Consider the following 23193-nt stretch of genomic DNA (forward strand, 5'->3'; position numbering starts at 1 on the left):
CTTGTCAAAGTTACATTCTATTAATTTTTCAAAGTTCATTTTGAATTTATTTCTTTGAAATGCAAGAGTTGGAATATTTCAGTAGTGTTTTGTTGTGATTTACCTCGTCACAGTTACATTTTCTTGACTTTTCAAAGTTCATTTTGAATTATTTTCGTTGAAATGCAAGAGTTGGAATATTTCAGTAGTGTTTTGTTGTGGTTTACCTTGTCATAGTTACATTCTCTTGATTTTTCAAAGTTCATTTTGGATTTGTCTCATTGAAATACAAGAGTTGGAATATATCAGTTGTCTTTTGTCAAGGTTTTCCTTGTCAATGTCACATTCTCATAATTTTTAAAATTTAATATTGAATTTCTTTTCGTTGAAAATAAAGATTTTTAATATTTAATTAATGTTTTTTAATGTATTAAATTTCCAAATTTGCATTGTCTTAAGTTTTAAGAGTTCATTTTATAATTCATTCGTTTTAATTAAATATTTGGAATATTTAAGTAGTGTTTTGTCATGGTTTACCTTGTCACAGATACATTCTCATGATTTTTCAAAGTTCATTTTGAATTTCATTCGTTGAAATGCAAGAGTTGGAATATTTCAGTAGTGTTTTGTCATGGTTTACCTTGTCACAGCTACATTCTCATGATTTTTCAAATTTCATTTTGAATTTCATTCTTTGAAATGCAGAGTTGGAATATTTCAGTAGTGTTTTGTCGTGGTTTAAGTTGTCAAACTTTCATTCTCTTGATTTTTCAATATTCATTTTGGATTTCTTTCGTGAAATGCAAGAGTTGGAATATTTCAGTAGTGTTTTACCGTGGTTTACTTTGTCACAGTTACATTCTCTTAATTTTTCAAAGTTCATTTTGGATTTCTTTCGTTGAAATGCAAGAGTTGGAATATTTCAGTAGTGTTTTGTCGTGGCTCACTTTTTCACAGTTAAATTCTCTTGATTTTTCAAAGTTCATTGTGGATTTCTTTCGTTGAAATGTGTTTTGTTGTGCTTTACCTTGACACAGTTATATTTTCTTGATTTTTGTTAGGTTAGGTTAGGTAAGATCAAATTAGGTTAGGTTAGGTTAAGTTAGGTTAGGTTAGCCTACGTACGCGCGCGTACGTAGACTAACCTAACTTAACCTAACTTAACCTAAACTAACTTGATCTAGCCTAACCTAACCTAAAAAAAATCAAGAAAATGTAACTGTGTCAAGGTAAAGCACAACAAAACACATTTCAACGAAAGAAATCCACAATGAACTTTGAAAAATCAAGAGAATGTAACTGTGACAAAGTGAGCCACGACAAATTACTACTGAAATATTCCAACTCTTGCATTTCAATGAAAGAAATCCACAATGAACTTTGAAAAATCAATAGAATGTAAATGTGATAAACTAAACCACGACAAGACGCTACTTAAATATCCCAACTCTTGCTTTTCAACGAATGAAATCCAAAATGTGCTTTGAAAAATCAAGAGAATGTAACTGTGACAAGGTAAACCATGACAAAACATTACTGAAATATTCCAACTCTTGCATTTCAACGAAAAGAAATTCAAAATGAATTTTGAAAAATTAAGAAAATGTAACTGTGACAAGGTAAACCATGACAAAACACTACTGAAATATTCCAACTCTTGCATTTCGCGGAATGAAATTCAAAATGAACTTTAAAAAATTAAGAGAATGTATCTGTGACAAGGTAAACTATGACAAAACACTACTGAAATATTCAAACTCTTGCATTTCAACGAAAAGAAATTCAAAATGAACTTTGAAAAATTAAGAGAATGTAACTGTGACAAGGTAAAACATGACAAAACACTACTGAAATATTCCAACTCTTGCATTTCAATGAAAGAAATACAAAATGAACTTTGAAAAATTAAGGGAATGTAACTGTGACAATGTAAACCGCAACCAAACACTACTGAAATATTCAAAATCATGCATTTCAACGAAAGAAATACAAAATGAACTTTGAAAAATTAAGAGAATGTAACTGTGACTAGGTAAACCACGCAAAACACTATTGAAATATTCCAACTCTTGCATTTCATCGAAAGAAATTCCAAATGAACTTTGAAAAATTAAGAGAATGTAAGTGTGACAAGGTAAACCACAACAAAACACTACTGAAATATTCCAACTCTTGCATTTCAATGAAAGAAATTCAAAATAAACTTTGGAAAATCAAGAAAATGTAACTGTGATAAGGTAAACCACAACAGAACACTACTGAAATATTCCAACTCTTGCATTTCAACAAAAGTAATGCAAAATGAACTTTGAAAAATTAAGAGAATGTAACTGTGACTAGGTAAACCACGCAAAACACTATTGAAATATTCCAACTCTTGCATTTCATCTAAAGAAATTCAAAATGGACTTTGAAAAATTAAGAAAATGTAGATGTGCCAATGTAAACCACAACAAAAGATAAGTGAAATATTCCAACTCTCGCATTTCACCGAAGGAAAACCTAAGGAAGCTTTAAAAATCAAGAGAATGTATATGTTATAAGATAAACCATAAAAAAAAACTACTGAAAAATTCCAACTCATGCATTTCAATGAAAGAAGTTCGAAATGAACTTTGAAAAATTGAGAGAACGTAACTCTGACAAGTTAAGCCACATCAAAACACTACTAGAATATTCCAAATCTTACATTTCAATGAAAGAAATTCAAAATGAACTTTGAAAAAATAAGAGAATGTAACTGTGACAAGGTAAACCCCGACAAAACACTATTGAAATATTCCAACTCTTGCATTTCATCGAAAGAAATTCAAAATGAACTTTGAAAAATTAAGAGACTGTAGCTGTGACAAGGTAAACCACGACAAAACATTGCTGAAATATTCCAACTCTTGCATTTCAATGATAGAAATTCAAAATAAATTTTGACAAATCAAGAAAATGTAACTATGACAAGGTAAACCGCAACAAAACACTACTGAAATATTCCCACTCTTTCATTTCAACGAAAGAAATTCAAAATGAACTTTGAAAAATCAAGAGAATGTAACTGTGACATGGTAAACCATGACAAAACACTAGTGAAATATTCCAACTCTTGCATTTCAATGAAAGAAATTCAAAATGAACTTTGAAAAATCAAGAGAATGTAACTGTGACAAGGTAAACCACAAAAAAACACTACTGAAATATTAAAACTATTTCATTTCAATGAAATAAATTAAAAATGAAATTTTAAAAATCAAGATAATGTAACTGTGACAAGGTAAACCACAACAAAACACTACTGAAATATTCCAAATCTTGCATTTCAATGATAGAAATTCAAAATGAATTTTGAAAAATCACGAGAATGTAACTGTGTTAAGGTAAACCACAACAAAACACTACTGAAATATTCCAACTCTTGCATTTCAATGAAAGAAATACTAAATAAACTTTGAAAAATCAAGAGAATGTAACTGTGACATGGTAAACCTCGACATAAAACTACTGAAATAATCCAACTCTTGCATTTCAACGAAAGAAATCCAAAATGAACTTTGAAAAATCAAGAGAATGTAACTGTGAGAAGGTAAAAGACGACAAAACACTACTGAAATATTCCAACTCTCGCATTTCAACGAAAGAAATTCAAAATGAACTTTGAAAAATTAAGAGAATATAACTGTTACAAGGTAAACCACGACAAAACACTACTGAAATAATCCAATTCTTGCATTTCAACGAGAGAAATTCAAAATGAGCTTTGAAAAATCAAGAAAATGTAACTGTGACGAGGTAAACCACAACAAAACACTACTTAAATATTCCAACTCTTGCATTTCAACGAAAGAAATTCAAAATGAACTTTGAAAAATCAAGAAAATGTAACTGGGACGAGGTAAACCACAACAAAACACTACTGAAATATTCCAACTCTTGCATTTCAACGAAAGAAATTCAAAATAAACTTTGAAAAATTAATAGAATGTAACTGTGACAAGGTAAACCATGACAAAACAATACTGAATCATTCCAACTCTTGCATTTCATCGAAAGAAATCCAAATTGAACTTTGAAAACTTAAGAAAATGTAACTGTGACGAGGTAAAGCACGCAAAAAAAATAGTTAGAGAACCTATCACTTTCATTTCAATTAAATAAAAACAAAAGTGGACTTGGAAAATCAATAGAATGTATCTGTGAAAATGGAAACCACATCAAGACACTGCTCAAATAATCGAACTTTGGCTTTTTAACGAAAAAAATCCAAAATGAACTTTGAAAAATCAAGATAGTGTAACTGTGACATGGTAAACCACGACAAAACACTACTGAAATAATCCAACTCTTGCATTTCAATGAAAGAAATTCAAAATGAACTTTGAAAAATCAAGATAATGTAACTGTGACACTGTAAACCACAACAAAACACTACTGAAATATTCCAACTCTCGCATTTCAACGAAAGTTATTCATAAATGAACTTTGAAAAATCCTGAGAATGTAACTGTGACAAGGTAAACCATAACAAAACACTACTGAAATATTCCAACTCTTGCATTTCAACGAAAGAAATTCAAAAAAAACGTTGAAAAATTAAGAGAATGTAACTGTGACAAGGTAAACCATAACAAAACACTACTGAAATATTCCAACTCTTGCATTTCAACGAAAGAAAAACCGAAATGAACTTTGAAAAATCAAGAGAATGTAACTGTGACAATGTAAACCACATCAAAACACTACTGAAATATTCCAACTCTTGCATTTCAATGAAAGAAATTCAAATGAACTTTGAAAAATCAAGAGAGTGTAACTGTGACATGGTAAACCACGACAAAACACTACTGAAATAATCCAACTCTTGCATTTCAATGAAAAAAATTCAAAATGAACTTTAAAAATCAAGAGAATGTTACTGTGACAAGGTAGACCACAACAAAACACTACTGAAATATTCTAACTCTTGCATTTCAATGAAAGAAATTCAAAATGGACTTTGAAAAATCAAGAGACTGTAACTGTGACAAGGTAAACCACGACAAAACACTACTGAAATATTCCAACTCTTGCAATTGAATGAAAGAAATTCAAAATGAACTTTGAAAAATTAAGAGAATGTAACTGTGGCAAGGTAAACTACAACAAAACACTACTGAAATATTCCAAGTCTTGCATTTCAATGAAAGAAATTGAAAATGAACTTTGAAAAATTAAGAGAATGTATTTGTGACAAGGTAAACCACGACAAGACACTACTGAAATATTCCAACTCTTGCATTTCAACAAAAGAAATTCAAAATAAACTTTGAAAAATCAAGAGAATGTAACTGTGACAATTTAAAAACACAACAAAACACTACTGAAATATTCCAACTCTTGCATTTCAACGAAAGAAATCCACAATGAACTTTGAAAAATCAAGAGAATGTAACTGTGACAAGGTAAACCACAACAAAACACTACTGAAATATTCCAACTCGTACATTTCAATGAAAGAAATCCACAATGAACTTTGACAAATCAAGAAAATGTAACTGTGACAAGGTAAACCACGACAAAACACTACTGAAATATTCCAACTCTTGCATTTCAATGAAAGAAATTCAAAATGAGCTTTGAAAAATCAAGAGAATGTAACTGTGACACTGTAAACCACAACAAAACACTACTGAAATATTCCAACGAAAGAAATTGCATTTCAACGAAAGAAATTCATAAATGAACTTTGAAAAATCATGAGAATGTAACTGTGACAAGGTAAACCATAGCAAAACACTAGTGAAATATTCCAACTCTTGCATTTCAATGAAAGAAATCCAAAATGAACTTTGAAAAATCAAGAGAATGTAACTGTGACAAGGTAGATCACAACAAAACACTACTGAAATATTCCAACTCTTGTATTTCAATGAAATTAATCCGCAATGAACTTTGAAAAATTAAGAGAATGTAACTGTGACAAGGTAAACTACGACTAAACACTACTGAAATATTCCAATTCTTGCATTTGAATGAAAGAAATTCAAAATGAACTTTGAAAAATTAAGAGAATGTAACTGTGACAAGGTAAACTACAACAAAACACTACTGAAATATTCCAACTCTTGCATTTCAACAAAAGAAATTCAAAATGAACTTTGAAAAATTAAGAGAATGTAACTATGACAAGGTGAACCACGACAAGACACTACTGAAATATTCCAACTCTTGCATTTCAACGAAAAAAATTAAAAATGAACTTTGAAAAATCAAGAGAAAGTAACTGTGACAAGGCAAAGAACAACAAAACACTACTGGAATAATCCAACTCTTGCATTTCAATGAATTAAATTCAAAATTAAGAGAATGTAACTGTGACAAGGTACACCACAACAAAACACTTCTGAAATATTCCGACTCTTGCATTTCAACGAAAGAAATTCAAAATGAACTTTGAAAAATGAAGAGAATATAACTGTGACAAGGTAAACCTTTACAAAACACTACTGAAATATTCCAACTCTTGCATTTCAACGAAAGAAATTCAAAATAAACTTTGAAAAATCAAGAGAATGTAACTGTGACAAGGTAAACCACAACAAAACACTACTGAAATATTCCAACTCTTGCATTTCAATGAAAGAAATTCAAAATGAGCTTTGAAAAATCAAGAGAATGTTACTGTGACACTGTAAACAACAACAAAAAACTACTGAAATATTCCAACTCTTGCATTTCAATGAAAGAAATTCAAAATGAACTTTGAAAAATCAAGAGAATTTAACTGTGACAAGGTAGTTCACAACAAAACACTACTGAAATATTCCAACTCTTGCATTTCAATGATAGAAATCCAAAATGGACTTTAAAAAATCATGAGAATGTAACTGTGACAAGGTAAACCACGACAAAACACTACCGAAATATTCCAACTCTTGCATTTGAATGAAAGAAATTCAAAATGAACTTTGAAAAATTAAGAGAATGTAACTGTGACAAGGTAAACTACAACAAAACACTACTGAAATATTTCAAATCTTGCATTTCAATGAAAGAAATTCAAAATGAACTTTGAAAAATTAAGAGAATGTAAGCGTGACAATGTAAAGCACAACAAAACACTACTGAAATATTCCACTCTTGCATTTCAACGAAAAATTTCCAAATGAACTTTGAAAAATTGCGAGAATGTAACTGTGACAAGGCAAACCACGATAAAACACTACTGAAATAATCCAACTCTTGCATTTCAATGAAAAAAATCAAAATGAACTTTGAAAAATCAAAAGAATGTAACTGTGACAATGTAAAGCACAACAAAACACTACTGAAATATTCCAGCTCTTGCATTTCAACAAAAGAAATCCAAATGAACTTTGAAAAATCAAAGAAAATGTAACTGCGACTAGGTAAACTACAACAAAACACTACTGAAATTATCCAACTTTTTAATTGAAATGAAAGAAATTCGACACAAAAATTTAAAGTCAAGAGACTGTAACTGCAACAAGGTAAATCATGAGAAAACACTACTGAAATATTCTTACTCCTACATTCTAATTAAAAAAATTCGAAATAAGCTTTGAAAATCAAGAAAATGTATCTGTGTCATGATAAACCATGATAAAACACTAATGTTGTGAGGGGGAGTCAAAAGTTGGGGGGTGGGATCCTTTTGTGTCCCAAACTGCGCAAATTAAAAAATATTAAAAAAGGGGGGCTCAGGGGCCTTTGGGGCGCCGGGGGACCTTTGGGGATCCGGGGGGCCCTTTGGGGGGCCGGGGGGCTTCCTTCGGGGTTGGGGTTGGGGAATCGGAGCCCTTTGGGGTTGGGGTAGAGGACCTCACGACACTGTTCAAATGGAACTTGTGTATTATAACGACCACAGAGTTTCACCCTCAAATCCTCTTCTAAAACCTCTTTTAACATCATCTTTTAAATTGTCTAATTTTTTCACCGAAATAATTCCATAAAATGTCTAAAACGGTTTCATCCAAATAACCCTTAAACGTAATTTTAACGAATTCCCTTTGTTTTTGGCATCCCTGTACGGTTATACTTAAAATTACTGCGAAAAATTTTCCTGCGTTAATCTCTACATCTCTATGATCAAAAAATTCGCTCGGAAACAATTCTCCTTTCATGACAAATCAATCAACCTTGACATCACCTGTCATACATTAATAAACTTCACCCGGAAACAAGTCTCTTGGACGAACTCCAAAGACATTAATAAACTTCGCCCGGAGACATTTCTCGGAAACGTGTTCTCCCTGGGGATTCCATGCCCATATTTGGTGTACTCGTCACGACTGAAAGCACAGGTGTTCTCCCTAGGGACTCTATGCCCAAATATGGACTCCCGTCGGCATTAAACTAAATTTTAGATGGCAGCAGGGGTGAGGGATCGCACCTTTAGATAGGTATCTACTCTTGCAGCCTTTCCCCCGGGAACTGTCGGGGATTAAGTCATCCTCAAAGACATATTTATTATATTTTAGATTATGCTGAACAAAATCGCTATTTCAAAATATTGATTGAGTGACTTCGGGAAAAAATGAGCGTGAGAGGGGGCCAATTTGCCCTCCAATTTTTTGGTAACTTAAAAATGCAACTAAAACTTTTAATTTTCGTTTGAATGAGCCCTCTCGCGATATTCTAGGACTGTTGGATCGATACGATCACCCCTGAGGCAAAAAACAAACAAATAAATAAACACGCATCCGTAATCTTTCTTCTGGCAAATATACAAAATTCCACATTTTTTTCAGATAGGAGCTTGAAACATCTACAGTAGATTTTTCTGTTACACTGAATCTGATGGTTTGATATTCATTAAGATTCTATTACTTTTAGGGGGTATTTCTCCTTTTTTCGAAAATAAGGCAAATTTTTTCAGGCTCGTAACTTTTTAAGGGTAAGACTAAACTTGACCAAATTTGTATATTTGAAATCAGCATGCAAATCTAATTCTTTTGATGTATCTACTGGTATCAAAATTCCGAAATGTGTAATCAAAACTTCTTTGCCTTCCCGAGGCCAGAACGTAATTTGCACTTTACTGAAAACATATAAATGTTTTTACTTTTATAACGTTAATAAATAAAAAAATATTAACATTTTGATGGCTAAATATCAGTATATGTATATTAAACTGACATTGCACATTCATTTATATTTTTTTAGTAAAGTGCCAAATTATGTTCTGGCCTTGGGAAGGCATAGGGGGTTATGAGCCCTACTCATGTTGATTTCTGCTCGTTTTGAGTTTGACTCGGTTATTTATTGTAATTTCTGCTCATTTTGGGTTTTCTTTATTTATCAATGCTTATTTGTGGTATTTTCACGCTTGGTAGATTATTTGATTTCTTTTTTGCTCATTTTTGGTTTAATGGAGTTCTTTACTTTTCTTGGGAAAACTTATTTTGTGGAAAAACTTTTTTTTAATTTATTTCTGTTCGTTTTATATTGACATAGTCTTTTCAGGGATAAAGAAAATAACAGTTTAAATCTTTTCGTTTTTTTAAGACTTTATAGTTTGGCCTGCTATTTGTATGCTGGAGAAAAATTTTCAGCAATTTTTAACAACATACAACCTTTTAAAAATCTGGACACAAATGGTAGTGTTTAATTTAGTTTGATACCTCCTCTAGTTGACCTGAAAAACAAAACTTGGTACCATTAGCAAAAAAAAGCTGTTTACTTTCTTTGATAGCTGGGATACACTTAATCTATTTTGATTTGGTTAAATTTTAAGAGCAGAAGCAGCCCCAAAAGTTTGAACATTAAACCCTCAGTCGTTCTTGGGATACTGCTGAGATGCCTTATTGGGAATTATTATTAACACAGTGCATTTTGATTTAATCTTAAGGCAATATTTAGTTTTCAAACATATTGGGCAAACTGGAGGGTGGGCGTGGGAGGGGGATTAGTTGCCTTCCAATCACTTTCGACTATAAAAAAAAGGGCATTAACCCTTTCTATTTTCAATCGAATGGGCCCTTTTCGAAGTTCCTACAACAACTACTTCGATACGAAGTGCCCTGGTCTAAACACAAAAAAAAAAAATAATACACTGTACCCACATTTGATCTTTACTATACAGATGAGAAGCCTTCCATAAAACCTTATAAAACGCTTTCTACAAAACCATAAAACGCTTTCTATAAAAAAAAGCTTTATATAAAACCATAAAACGCTTTCTATAAAAACCTTATATGCCCCCAAGACATAACTTACAACCCTTGCGCCGAAGGCTTTGGGGGAGTGTCCTCCTCAAAAACATAAGCGTTCTCTGGAAAGAAACTATGCTAATCAGAATGGTGGAGTCAAATTTTTTTTGGTTGTGTTTGGGGAACTGATTGGCGTGGAAGAGGAGGTCGTTACCTTTCAATCCCTTTCGATTATTAAAAAGGGTACAAGCCAATCCAAATTCAAATTGAATGAGCACTTTTCGAAGTTTCTACGACAATTTCTTCGATACAAAGTGCCCTGGTCTAAAGGAAAAAAATGATAAATAATACATTGTGCCAACATCTTTCTTATATACCCCCAGGGCATAATTTAAAACCCTCACCCTGAGGGCTGTAAGGGAGTGTCCTCCTCAAAAACAAAATTCCTATGTGGATATCAACTACGCTGAATAAAATGGCTATCTCAAAATTTTGATTGGATGTGTTTGGGGAAATGGTGGGCGTGAAAGGGGTGGTAGTTGCCTTCCAATCTCTTTTGACTATTAAAAAGGGCACTAGCCGTTCCAATTTCCAATCTAATGAGACTTTTTCCAAGTTTCTACGACAACTCCTTCGATACGAAGTACACTGGTATGGAAGAAGAAAATAAATAATACATTGTGCCAACATCGTTCTTTACTTAAGCAGCACTATTGCGCTGTCTATGAAAAATGTTAAGGTGGCTGGGCTGTGTATTAAGAATGACAAATTGTCAAAGATTGTGATTTTTGGCCGTTCATCTTGGGCAAAACAAACAACAGGTTGTCCCCGAATGGTGTCGAAACAGGTCGTTAGCAAGGATTTAAGACAAATTGAAACTTCTCAAGGGAGAGGTAAAGAATAAGTCTTTGAATATGTTTGGGAGAAGTATGAAACCAAGAGAGGAAAGGAAATAATAAATGAAAAATAAAATAAATAGGTGGATTTTGGGTGGTTTCAAACTAGGATTTTGGGAGGTTTCAAACTAGGATTTTGGGTCGATATGGAGCGTAAGCGACTGTTTTAACTTTAGGTGGTTCGCTCTTTCAGTGAGTTATTAGTAGTAGTAGTACTAGTAGTAGTAAGTGCACAAAAGATGTAAGATCTCTTGAAAATTCGTATATTTCAGATGTCAAAAAGAACGAGGAGCTGCTGATTGAAGAACCGTATAGAAGAACAGTGTGTACAATTTTGCTTTTAATTCCTACATTAGCAACAAGCAAAGGGAGAACTGTCCTTTATGCTCTGGCAGTGGCAGCCTTGATAGCAGGACCTGTTACTAACTTGTATAAAAATGCATCAGAAGCGTCGAAATCGATGGCTTGCTCTCAAGAGCTGATTTATAATGAAACTACACTCTTGCAAGATTATTCCAAAAGGTAAAACAAGGTGATCCTATCATTCAAAGCAAAAATGATATTTGTTCTCCTTCGGGAGTGATCGATACCCAGCAGGTTAATTTGGTGGGGGGGGGCGCATAACTAAAACAAATGCATAAAATTCGGAGTAAAGATCTTCCTTTGTATTCGTTTGTGCTCGTTCATAAGCTGGATTTGACTTTTGCTTATTTGTATATTTATAAGAAACAAAGTTTCGTCTTTCACTTTTAATCAGTCTGGGTACAGTTGACTATATGGATGATTCAGAAATAAGTTAATTTAGTCCCTTTTTCTTAATCTTCAAAGGACTGATGTCCCAGAGAATGTAAAATTCTATAGGCTCCAGATATTGCCTCAAAATCATTAATAGTTTCTTTCGGGCATTTATGGTCAGTAGGGCATTGATAGATGTTTCTTGGAAACTTACATTACCGATGAATCCCTTTCCCGGCCCCCTTTTGTAGGCCAGCTGATGTATGAACTCAGTTAAAATCTTTGTATTCGCTTAAATAGTTCAGCATTTGCGGAAATAGCCGTACCACATGTGAGAAAATCAGGGCATAAAAAAATTCCTCCATAGCTTATTCGTATATGTCATGAAAATCGAGTCAATGGTACCGGGTTTGGTATTCCTTGGGATCTAAAACTGGGTTAACAGCTTGTTAATTTTCGGACCAAACGGTATCCAAAGATGGGGGTGGTAGCTTTCTCGTTCCAGTATCTTGGTAACTCAGTGAAAGATATATGACACTAAGATGCATCCCTGTGCATAAGCAGCTATGAACTGTATTAATTAAATAATTTTGGTCATATCAATTTTTTTAATTTGGTCCCAAAGATAAAGCTACTAGGATTCCCCCCCTCCATGTGTTGGTCCTTGGTTACAGCAACTATGGATGCAACCACAGGAAAGATCCTACCACAGGAGATGACCCCATAGGCGATTGCCAAATTCTAGCATATTGGCTTGTAAAACAGTAATTTCGCCCGACTAAAGTCAAAAACTACTCTGAGAACTATTGAGAGAATATTTATATGGTCACCAATTTTCAGAGACCATACTGGGGCGCAGTCTGCCAATCGTCCTCAAACACAAACGTAGTCATTAAAAATGATTGTTTATTATAATGAAATTACAATATTATTTATTATTATGAAATTCTTTATTTATAATGATTTATATATTATATATATAATCATTTTTTATAAATATATTATATTTATTATAATGAAATTCTTTATTTATAATGATTCTTTATTCATCCAATAATACTAACGGCTATAGAATATCGCTTAGTGGCACATTGTCAATTAGGGTGTTAGTCAATGAATTCTTTTATGGGGAGGGTATTGAGGTGTACACAAGTCCCAAAAAGTATTTTAGGCCTGTGTAATATAAATACATATATATATATATATATATATATATATATATATATATATATATATATATATATATATATATATATATATATATATATATATATATATATATATATATGTATATGTATATGTATATGTATATGTATATGAATATACATGCACATATATATATATATATATATATATATATATATATATATATATATATATATATATATATATATATATATATATATATATATATATATATATATATATATATATATATATATATATATATATATATATATATATATATATATATATATATATATATATATATATATATATATATATATATATATATATATTATTTGAAAAAAACTACGTTTTCTAAAGAGTTAAAGAGGCTGAGTTACAAGGTCGAACCTTAAAACGTACAGGGATTAGGAGGCACAGTTAGGGGGCTGCCGCCCCTCAAACCCCGCTTTCGCAGCCTTTAAAAAAAAAAATTTAAACTGAAAAGTAAGGAGCGACATTAAATCTTAAAACGAACAGAAATTATTCCGTATATGAAAGAGGCTGTGCCCTCCTCAACGCCTCGCTCTTTACGCTAAAGTTTTTATTGTTTAAAAAAAGAGTTGTGAGAAAGTCAAACTTTAGCGTAAAGAGCGAGGCGTTGAGGAGGGCACAGCCTCTTTCATATACGGAATAATTTCTGTTCGTTTTAAGATTTAATGTCGCTCCTTACTTTCAGTTTAAATTTTTTTTTTTTTTTTTTAAGGGCGGCGAAGGGGGGGTTGTGGGGGCGGCAGCCCCCCAACTGTGCCTCCTAATCCCTGTACGTTTTAAGGTTCGACCTTGTAACTCAGCCTCTTTAACTCTTTAGAAAACGTAGTTTTTTTCAAATAATTTCTGCACGTTTTTATACAGTTTATTACTTATTATTGCTTGACTAACTGTTAGCTGATCGTGTCAGGAGTTAAAGTTGGGGGCTGCCGCCCCCCAAACCCCCCGCTCTTGAACATTCTTGTGTTAAGGCTTTTAATTACTGAATACTCAAATCACGTCGTACAGGGTGCCTCCTAATCCCTGTACGTTTTAAGGTTCGAACTTGTTACTCAGCCTCTTTAACAGCCCCCCCCAACTGTGCCTCCTAATCCCTGTACGTTTTAAGGGTTGACCTTGTAACTCAGCCTCTTTAACTCTTTAGAAAACGTATTTTTTTCAAATAATACACATAAACAGGTTAGACATGCTTTGTTATGAAAATTGACGCGCAGATATTTTCATAACAAAGCATGTCTAACCTGTTTATGTGTATTATTTGAAAAAAAAACTAAGGTTTCTCGTAAATGTAAATTCGGGGGATAATTTTTTCGGTCTGAAAATATCAAAAGACCCTAACAGGTCGAATTCTGCTTCGAATGAGTCCTCATTCAACCGGATCCGTTGCCAACTGTGGCCCGGATCCGTTGCCAACTGTGGCCTGTAGGCGTGGCTAAGAAAAAAAAAAGAATTTAAATTCAGTATATAAGAAATTTGATCTAACAGTGAATCGAACTCGGGTTTTCCGCCTGACAGCCAGAGGTCTCACCGCTACACTAAAGAGACATAATTGAAATTGCTTTTTAGTAAGGTGAGGAATATTTTTGACGCAAGCAAAACTTGATATTTGGTTTTTGGAAAACAGGGAAGAAATGATAAAATTGAGCTGAAATTTTGAGGATAAGCTTCCAGGTCCCTGGAAAGCTCGTCCTTTAAATTTCAGCCCGATCAGACAACGGTAAAGGGGGGTTGTGGTGGGAAATATTAACATGGGCTAATATAGGAAAAAAAGGTTTTTCGTAAATGTAAATTCGGGGGATAATTTTTTCGGTCTGAAAATATCAAAAGGCCCTAACAGGTCGAATTCTGCTTCGAATGAGTCCTCATTCAACCGGATCCGTTGCCAACTGTGGCCTGTAGGCGTGGCTAAGAAAAAAAAAGAATTTTTAGTGGCTATATTTGTTTTTTTGAAAACAGGGAAGGAGTGATCGGATTGAGCTAAAATTTCGAGGATAATCTCCGGGACCCTAGGAAAGCTTACTCTCTAAATTTCAGCCCAATCGGACAACTTTAAAGGGGGCTGTGGTGGGAGGGTCCAAACTTCCGGCCCAGTTTACCCCATGAAGATAAAGTCGGAGGAGGATGAAATTTTGCAAGTTTCTTAGTTTGAGCTTGGGCTACAAAATGCGATTACCGCCGTCTCTCTGCGACCTCTAGGACCTGAAATCGCTTAACATTGTGGTGGGTCGCCTCTTTATAGAGGCACAAGTGTGCCTCCTTGATTACTTATTATTGCTTGACTAACTGTTAGATGATTGTGTATTATTCTTTTCTTTCTCGACAGGGTGTTTTAAGATTCGACCTTGTAACTCAGCCTCTTTAACTCTTTAGAAAACATAATTTTTTTCAAATAATTTAAAAAAGAAACTGAATTTTTTTTTAAATTTAAATTCAGTATATAAAAAATTTGATCTAACGGTGAATCGAACTCGGGTTTTCCGCCTGACAGCCAGAAGTCTCACCGCTACACTAAAGAGACATAATTGAAATTGTTTTTTAGTGAGGTGATGAATCTTTTTGACGCAAGCAAAACTTGATATTTGGTTTTTGGAAAACAAGGAAGAAGTGATCAAATTGAGCTGAAATTTCGAGGATAAGCTCCCAGGCCCCAGGAAAGCTTATCCTCCAAATTTCAGCCCGATCAAACAACGTTAAAGGGGGGTTGTGGTCGGAAAAATTAACATGGGCTAATATGGGAAATCAAGGTTTTTCGTAAATGTAAATTCGGGGGATAATTTTTTCGGTCTGAAAATATCAAAAGGCCCTAACAGGTTGAATTCTGCTTCGAATGAGTCCTCATTCAACCGGATCCGTTGCCAACTGTGGCCTGTAGGCGTGGCTAAGAAAAAAAGAAATGATGAATTTTAAGTGGCTATATTTGGTTTTTTGAAAAAGGGAAGGAGTGATCGGATTGAGCTGAAATTTCGAGGATAAGCTCCCGGGCCCTAGGAAAGCTTAACCTCTAAATTTCAGCCCAACCGGACAACGTTAAAGGGGGCTGTGGTGGGAGGGTCGAAACTTCCGGCCCAGTTTACCCCATGAAGATAAAGTCGGAGGAGGATGAAATTTTGCAAATTTCTTAGTTTGAGCTTGGGCTACAAAATGCAATTACCGCCGTCTCTCTGCGGCCTCTAGGACCTGAAATCACTTAACATTCTGGTGGGTCGCCTCTCTATAGAGGCACAAGTGTGCCTCCTTGATATATATATATGTATATATATATATGTGTAAATTCGGAGAAGATTGTTTGTTTAGGATAATTATACTTTATCTCGAAAAGAAAATACACTATACGAGCCCTTTTTCTCGAAATATTATTCTACAAAAGTTCAACTTTGGTTTCAAGTTGGGTTTCATGGGATTCTTCCTCCCTTCCTCCCTCCCTTTAGACAATCGATGGTAATTAAAAAAATTAGAAATAAAAAAAAAACATGTTTTCTCAAATGAAAGTAAAAAGCACCCTTAAAACTTACAATAAACAGAAATGGGGTGATACCATTTCATCTAACCATCACAAGCACTAAACATCATTTCGTCGACAAGGAAAATCCGTCAGAACCATTAACCGTCAGGATGTCGACTATCATAGCATCGACACGTCAGGACATCGACAGTCACGATCACTACCCGTCAGAATGTCGACAGTCATAACATCGACACGTCAGGACATCGACAAAAAAGTTTATTTCAACTTTGTTACTCTTATTAATGCCCTAAAAGAGTCCAAAATCTAAAAACATAAAAAAAACGACCGTGGAGGAATATATATAAAAATATTGAGTTTTCAAGTAGCCAATTAATTTTAAGAATATTTTTTTCAATTTGTGGTACTTTCAATTGCTTCAAATTTGCCATTTTTTACGCTCCATTTCTTTTACAAAAAAAAAATATCCGGTTTCACTTTTGATTTTTTTTTTCTATTTCTAGTGAAATAAATCAGAAAAAACGGCAAATTTTTATGCCCTTTTTTAAAGATCATTTTTACAAAAATATTTCTTGCTGACATGTTTGGTTAGAAGGCAAGATCAGGAAAATTAACATTGCAGTGGATTTCAGGACATTAACCTATACTTAAACAAGAAATTGCAGCCGATATACCTGTTTTTATCTAAAAAAAAAGTGTCCTCGTTTATAAACGAATAAATTAAAACAAACCTAATTTATTGCTTTAATTTATTCTTTTCGGAATTTAATTCTTTTTTTTTAGGACGTTCTTTGACTTGGCAACAAGTGTTAAAGAATCAGTAGAGACTGTCGGCAGTGCGGCAAGCGACATACGCAAGTCATTTGGTGACGTGAAATCAGGCGTGGATGTCGTTGTAGACGGTGTAAATAAAGCAAGAAATTTTGTAACTGGAGCTGAAAAGGTAGATTGATACTTAAGAGCTCTTTCCGATGCCCTAAAGGGCCAGGCACACATAGCTTTTTTCGGAGCCGATTTACCAAATCAGCGCCAAATTGCAAAGAAAACGGTACCGATTTGAGCTTGAAAAATTTTCTAGTTTTCGGTGCCGATTTACAAAAACAGCACCAAATTTCATCGCAATCATCAAAAAAAATCCTTAATCGTTTCTTTCTCTTTAGTACGAAAATGAATAGAATTAACTGATAATAATAATAATAATTAAATATCTAACAATGAAAGAACTTCATAATTTAATAATGAAAGAATTTTAAATTTAGATATGTTTTTTTAATGAAATAAAGTTAAAGAGAAAAAATTGAATAATAAAAAACTTTATAATATTAATAACAAAATTAATAACAAGTTAATATCCATCATGCAGCTATTAATTAACTGCAGTTGACAATTGGTGTCCATGATCTTTAGTTTAGAAAATCTCGCACAAAGGGCATTGTTTTTTTACCGCTATCATTTGTCCACTGAGCTTCTGAAATCAGAGCCCCAAAAAAGTTACGTCTGTCCGGCCCTTAAAAGCAAAAATGTTAATAGCCAATAGATTTATTCACATACAATTGACAAACAATAATAGTTCAGTAGTGGCACAGTGGGTTTGATATCATCTTGGTAATACAGGACCCAGAGTTCAAACCCAGTTGCAGTAAACCAATGCATGACTTATGACTTAGAATTTTATTCTGCTGATGTGACTATGCAAAAGTGTCTCCATATTAATCCAAACAACTGCTATAAAACAAACAATAATAAGCAATAGACAATGAGGGAAATTAAAAAAAAAAATAAACGAAAATAAACAAAAAAACTCAACCTAGAAATGTTTTCCGATAGGGGGGGGGGGATCAGGCAAAGGGAATTTTTTCGTGGGGTCCAAAAAGGAACATTAAAAACGTAGTAAACGTTTGTTTATATGCATTTTTTTATCGTTTTCACGATTCGGACAAACCTTTCGAATGGAGGTACAAACCCGGTGATTCCCCTCCTGGACAGGTTCTTGAGAAGCTGATCCCCACCAACTGTGCACTGAAAAACAAGTGGTATCCACAATCAACAATTCCAACTTAGCCCAGAAACGTTAACCGCACTGGGGCAATGAACAGGGGGCAAAAAAATAAATTAATTATCCAAATATCAAACTGATTTATAGTTTTCCAGAAAGCTCCAAATGAGTCGCACTTGCTAGCTGACTCAGACAAAGTATTTCTGGCAGCAAGAGAAGCAGTCAGAAGTTTGAAATATTATCTGGCTGATTGACTGAAAGAGATTGAATAATGCGAACAAAGTTTACGAAGAATTTTTAGCGAGAGCTCAAAGACTACTGTTGCTAAGAATTCTTCGCAACATATTATAGCATTTCGAAATGTTGCTGGTAGTCAGGGAGCCACATGAGAGAAATGTTGATATTTAAGGTTGTGGATGATCAGCAAGCAGCAGAAGGTTTGAGAATGCAATCTAATGTAATTAATCATGCTGAATACGAAAATCAACGTTGTAAAGTCAGCAAATGGGTGCTACATTTCTTCAAATTGCTTAAAATTCGGTCTCAATTGACAAAAATTCTCTTAAAATTGATATTAAAATCTAAACTGCTCCTAAACTCTTCAATTATTAGTCAAATTAAAGGAAATTATTAAAGATAAATATACTTATTCTAAAATTGCTTTATCTCTTCCTGTTCAATTGTAATCTTTGAAAAACGACTAAAAATATACCATAATTTATAGTGTTATGGGAAAATTTTGATTCATGTTGAAAATTTGGCTTTACAAGGTGTATTTCTTATTAATTAACGAGGTTGTGAAACTTACCTTTCTACAAAATGAGTGATCTTGAAACTATATAACCCTTTTCATTTTTGAACTGTTAGTGAAGACACGGAGTGACCCAATTTGTTGCTCGGATAACCATTAGCTATTATCCAGCACGAATATTCCTGTCTAGGTGTATATCTGTGACTCAGCTGAATATCAACCATATTTTAGTTTAAAAAATTTTCTCAGCTGCATATGACAATAAGGCTGATATTCCTATTACTAAGATTGGGTACCAGCCAGTGGTTCCCCACTCCCCACTCTTAACTCCTCTCTTAACCCCACTCTTAACCCAGCAGTAGCAGAAAAACACATTAAAACTTTCAAAAAAACTGTAGAGAACTAAGACTGAGTCTGAACTAGGACATGTGATCAAGCTGTATATAAAATTGTACATGCTGTGAGAGCAAAAAATTCCGGCAGCATATTCTGACGTTGGCCTCAGAATGGTTGGTCTCAATATTTTAATGAACTTTATGAGTACGACTGGCTATCGTGCTTTGTTTAAAATACCTTATTTATGAGGCAAGAATTCCGCTAGAAAAAACCACAAAGGAAGGGATGAGTGGAAAACTGTATTTTAAGGCCCTTACTGCTCATACCTTAGTTCTTGAGGCTATATTTCTTCTCTACTGGGAAGCTTTTGAAGATTTTTACGTCAGGTCAAATGATTTATCGTGTATTACTATTTTCGATGAGATTGAAGACTTGCTACAGAACTTGAGAATCTCAAAAAAGGATACTTCCGTTGATGACAACATTCAGCGTCTTAAGTAAAAACTTGCCACATCATTCCTCTGGTCGGAAATGTTTGAGAATTCTGGTATATGCTCAAAAACCTACAAGTTTTGGAAACTACAAAATCGAGATACCCTCAAGGTACATCTGAGATTCTGCACTGGACTGTTCAAAGTGAAGAGGTGAAATGCCAAATTCAATTCCATATCCCTCGATCACGCGACAGAATCTACTATTAGTTTGGATGCAAAGACAAATGGTGGATTGAGAGGAATTACCATGAATGAGCAGGTACTTATGAAGTGGACATAGACTCTTCGTTTTTGTGCCTCAATCTCAACTAAATTCAGCGAGATGATATGTATTGTGCCCCAAAGTGAATTTGACACCGCTCACCACGAAGATCCCAACAAATTTACTTTATCAGTATAAGCTATTCCTTGAATACTACTCAAATTGTGAAAAACGAAAAGTTTATGCCCGATTTCGTGAATATTCAGTGCCAGTGGCTCAACTTTGCAGGAATTTACAAAACAATTTATTTTCGTTTTTTTTCCATCTGCCTTTTTCATACACTTTCGGGCTGCGATATAGTTGGTTTTATGTTCTCTAAGGGAAACAGAATTTTGAATAAGGCTATTGAGAATTGGGGATTGCAGGAACGGATTGATTCACTTTTGGGAGTGTTAGAGAGGTGTAGATTTGATCCTTCTGTGGAAGAAAACTTTCTTTAAATTTGCTGAAAAGTCATTGTCCCCATCTGTGGTATATTTCCACACTTCCTTACCTCTCCTTATGACTTTTCAGCTGAAAAGGTATATTGACACTTAAGAGCTCTTTCTTATGCCCTAAAGGGCCAGGCGCACGTAGCTTTTTTTGGAGCCGATTTACCAAATCAGCGCCGAAATGTAAAACAAAAACGGCAGCGATTTGAGCTTACTAGTTTTCGATGCCGATTTACAAAAACAGCACCAAATTTCATGGCAATCATCAAAGAAAAACCTTAGTCGCTTCCTTTTCTTTAGTATGAAAATCGATAGAATTAACTGATAATAATAATAATAATTAAATATTTAACAATGAAAGAACTCCATAATTTAATAATGAAATAATTTTAAATTTAGATATGTTTTTTAATGAAATAAAATCAAAGGGAAAAAATTTAATAATTAAAAACTTAATAATATTAATAATAGAATTAATAACAACTTAATATCAATGATGCAACTTTTAATAAACTGCAGTTGTGTATTGGTGTCCATGATCTTTAGTTTAGAAAATCTCGCACAAAGGGCATTGTTTTTTTACCGCCATCATTTGTCCACTGAGCTTCTGAAATCAGAGCCCAAAAAAAGTTATGTCTGTCCGGCCTTTAAAAGCAAAAATGTTAATAGCCAATAGATTTATTCACATACAAATAACAAACAATAATAGTCCAGTAGTGGCACAGTGGGTTTGATATCGTATGTATTGTGCCTCAAAGTGAATTTAACAGAACTCACCACGAAGATCACCCTTCCTGTAACAGAACAAAGCATTTTTAATGTGAAGTGTATTCTGGAATCTAAGCACAACCGTTTTCAAAGCAGTGATGAAGATTTGCTCAATATTCTTACTCTTGACACAGACTGTAATGACATCGCTGACAGTCTTCTCGATGTGCGAGCTATTGAAAACATAACACTTGAGTCACAGAGATAAGGTAGTCTATATCAAACTGAAGGTGATGAGTAATGAGCTGATGAAACAAAAAAGAAAACCTGGACTTTTAGTGTTGTGAACAATTTCATCAATGCTGAACATCAAACTATCAAAATGGTATTGGTGAGTGTTGACGTTACTAGCGAAGCAGGTTCCGCATCTGAAGAATTTTGTTTCATGAACTTCTCCTATATACACCTTCTATATTTGATAAAAGTGCCATTTCTGTGAAGGCTGTAATCCGGTCAAGAGCCAAGCCAGCTCTTCTGGAGTATCTGGAAACAAAAGGTAATTTGAAGTAGTGGCCTGTTACCGTGAAGATTATTATGGAATTAACTTAATCAAGGGTGGTAGACTTAATGCTGTACCTTAAAAGTGACTGGGAGCTCAGAAACCATTGAGAGTCATGCAAAACAAACGACTCTACTCTACTCTTGTGTCTTTTAGCGGTAGCTTTAAAGAGCTGCAATGACGGAATATTTGGATATTATGAAACCGAAGGCTATATGATCTGCTTGAAAGACTGGGTGGTTAACATGAGCATGAAGATCTAGTTACAAATTTGCAGCATTTCTAGGTGGACACTCAAAACTAGATGACTGGAACTCGATGCTATCAAATTCCAAGGCAAACGAAAACATGATTCAACTTTCATTTGACGAGTTTGAAGACTAGCTTCTTGTGCTGCATCCAGCTTTAAGTGTCTGCCTCTCTGAAGGTTTTCAAGACCGGAAGAAAAATAGTGATTTTCAGGAGAAGTGGAATTGATACTGGCTTTGAACTGTGTTTGAGTTGTACAAGAAAGAGGCGGATACTAGAGTTGGGTTACACACGGACTACTAGAAGAGGAGTATCGATATTGTATATGTAAATGCGAATGACGCAAACATTGTTGTGCTTTTGCTTTATCTACTACTACTACTACTACTAACAACAACTCACCGCAGCACCAAGCCACTTGAGGCCAACACAGATACGCACGCTCCTCCACCATCCCAATCTGTTCAAAGCCTCCCTCTTTACACCCACCCACGAAGTTCCCATCTCCTTTAAATCCTTTTTTATGACATCCTCCCACCCCAGACGAGGACGACCTGCTTTCCGCCTACCCCCAGACGGTTGGCCGAAAAGAACAATCTTCAGCAATCTGTCATCTTTCATCCGCACGAAGTGCCCCAGCCACCTCAACCTTTCTTTCATTTTAGCCCCAGAGAGCGGTATTGAACCACATTTTTCGTATAGCCTATTATTTAAAATACTGTCAGTCAGCCGGGTATCCAGAACAATCCATAAGCAATTGCTCTTGAAAACCTCTACAAATCTTCCTCCGCTTTCCTGAGCACCCATGCTTCAGAGCCATACTTGAGCACTGCCATCACTGTGGCTTTTAATATTCTAATCTTGGTTTGCAGACTTATCTTCCTATTCTTCCAAACTTTTTTTTAACTGTGAAAAAACACCCTGAGCCTTGGCAACTCTACTTTTAACATCTTCACTGCTCTCACCATCTTTACAAA

The 23193-nt window shown here is 34.1% G+C and overlaps 1 protein-coding gene across 1 annotated transcript in view; it reads left to right on the plus strand.

Annotated features, from left to right (window-relative positions):
- LOC148942576 (DC-STAMP domain-containing protein 2-like) overlaps positions 1 to 23193 on the plus strand; it is a 72635-nt gene that overhangs the window by 36559 nt on the left and 12883 nt on the right. The window contains exons 2-3 of the mRNA XM_089102133.1: positions 11287 to 11536; positions 17214 to 17373. Coding sequence (XP_088958259.1) covers positions 11287 to 11536; positions 17214 to 17373 — 410 coding nt within the window. The remainder of the gene's footprint in view (positions 1 to 11286; positions 11537 to 17213; positions 17374 to 23193) is intronic.

Source organism: Artemia sp. Qi Xiang Cuo, chromosome 16 (genome assembly GCF_049724085.1).
Source record: "Artemia sp. Qi Xiang Cuo chromosome 16, ASM4972408v1, whole genome shotgun sequence".
Taxonomy (NCBI): Eukaryota; Metazoa; Arthropoda; class Branchiopoda; order Anostraca; family Artemiidae; genus Artemia; species Artemia sp. Qi Xiang Cuo.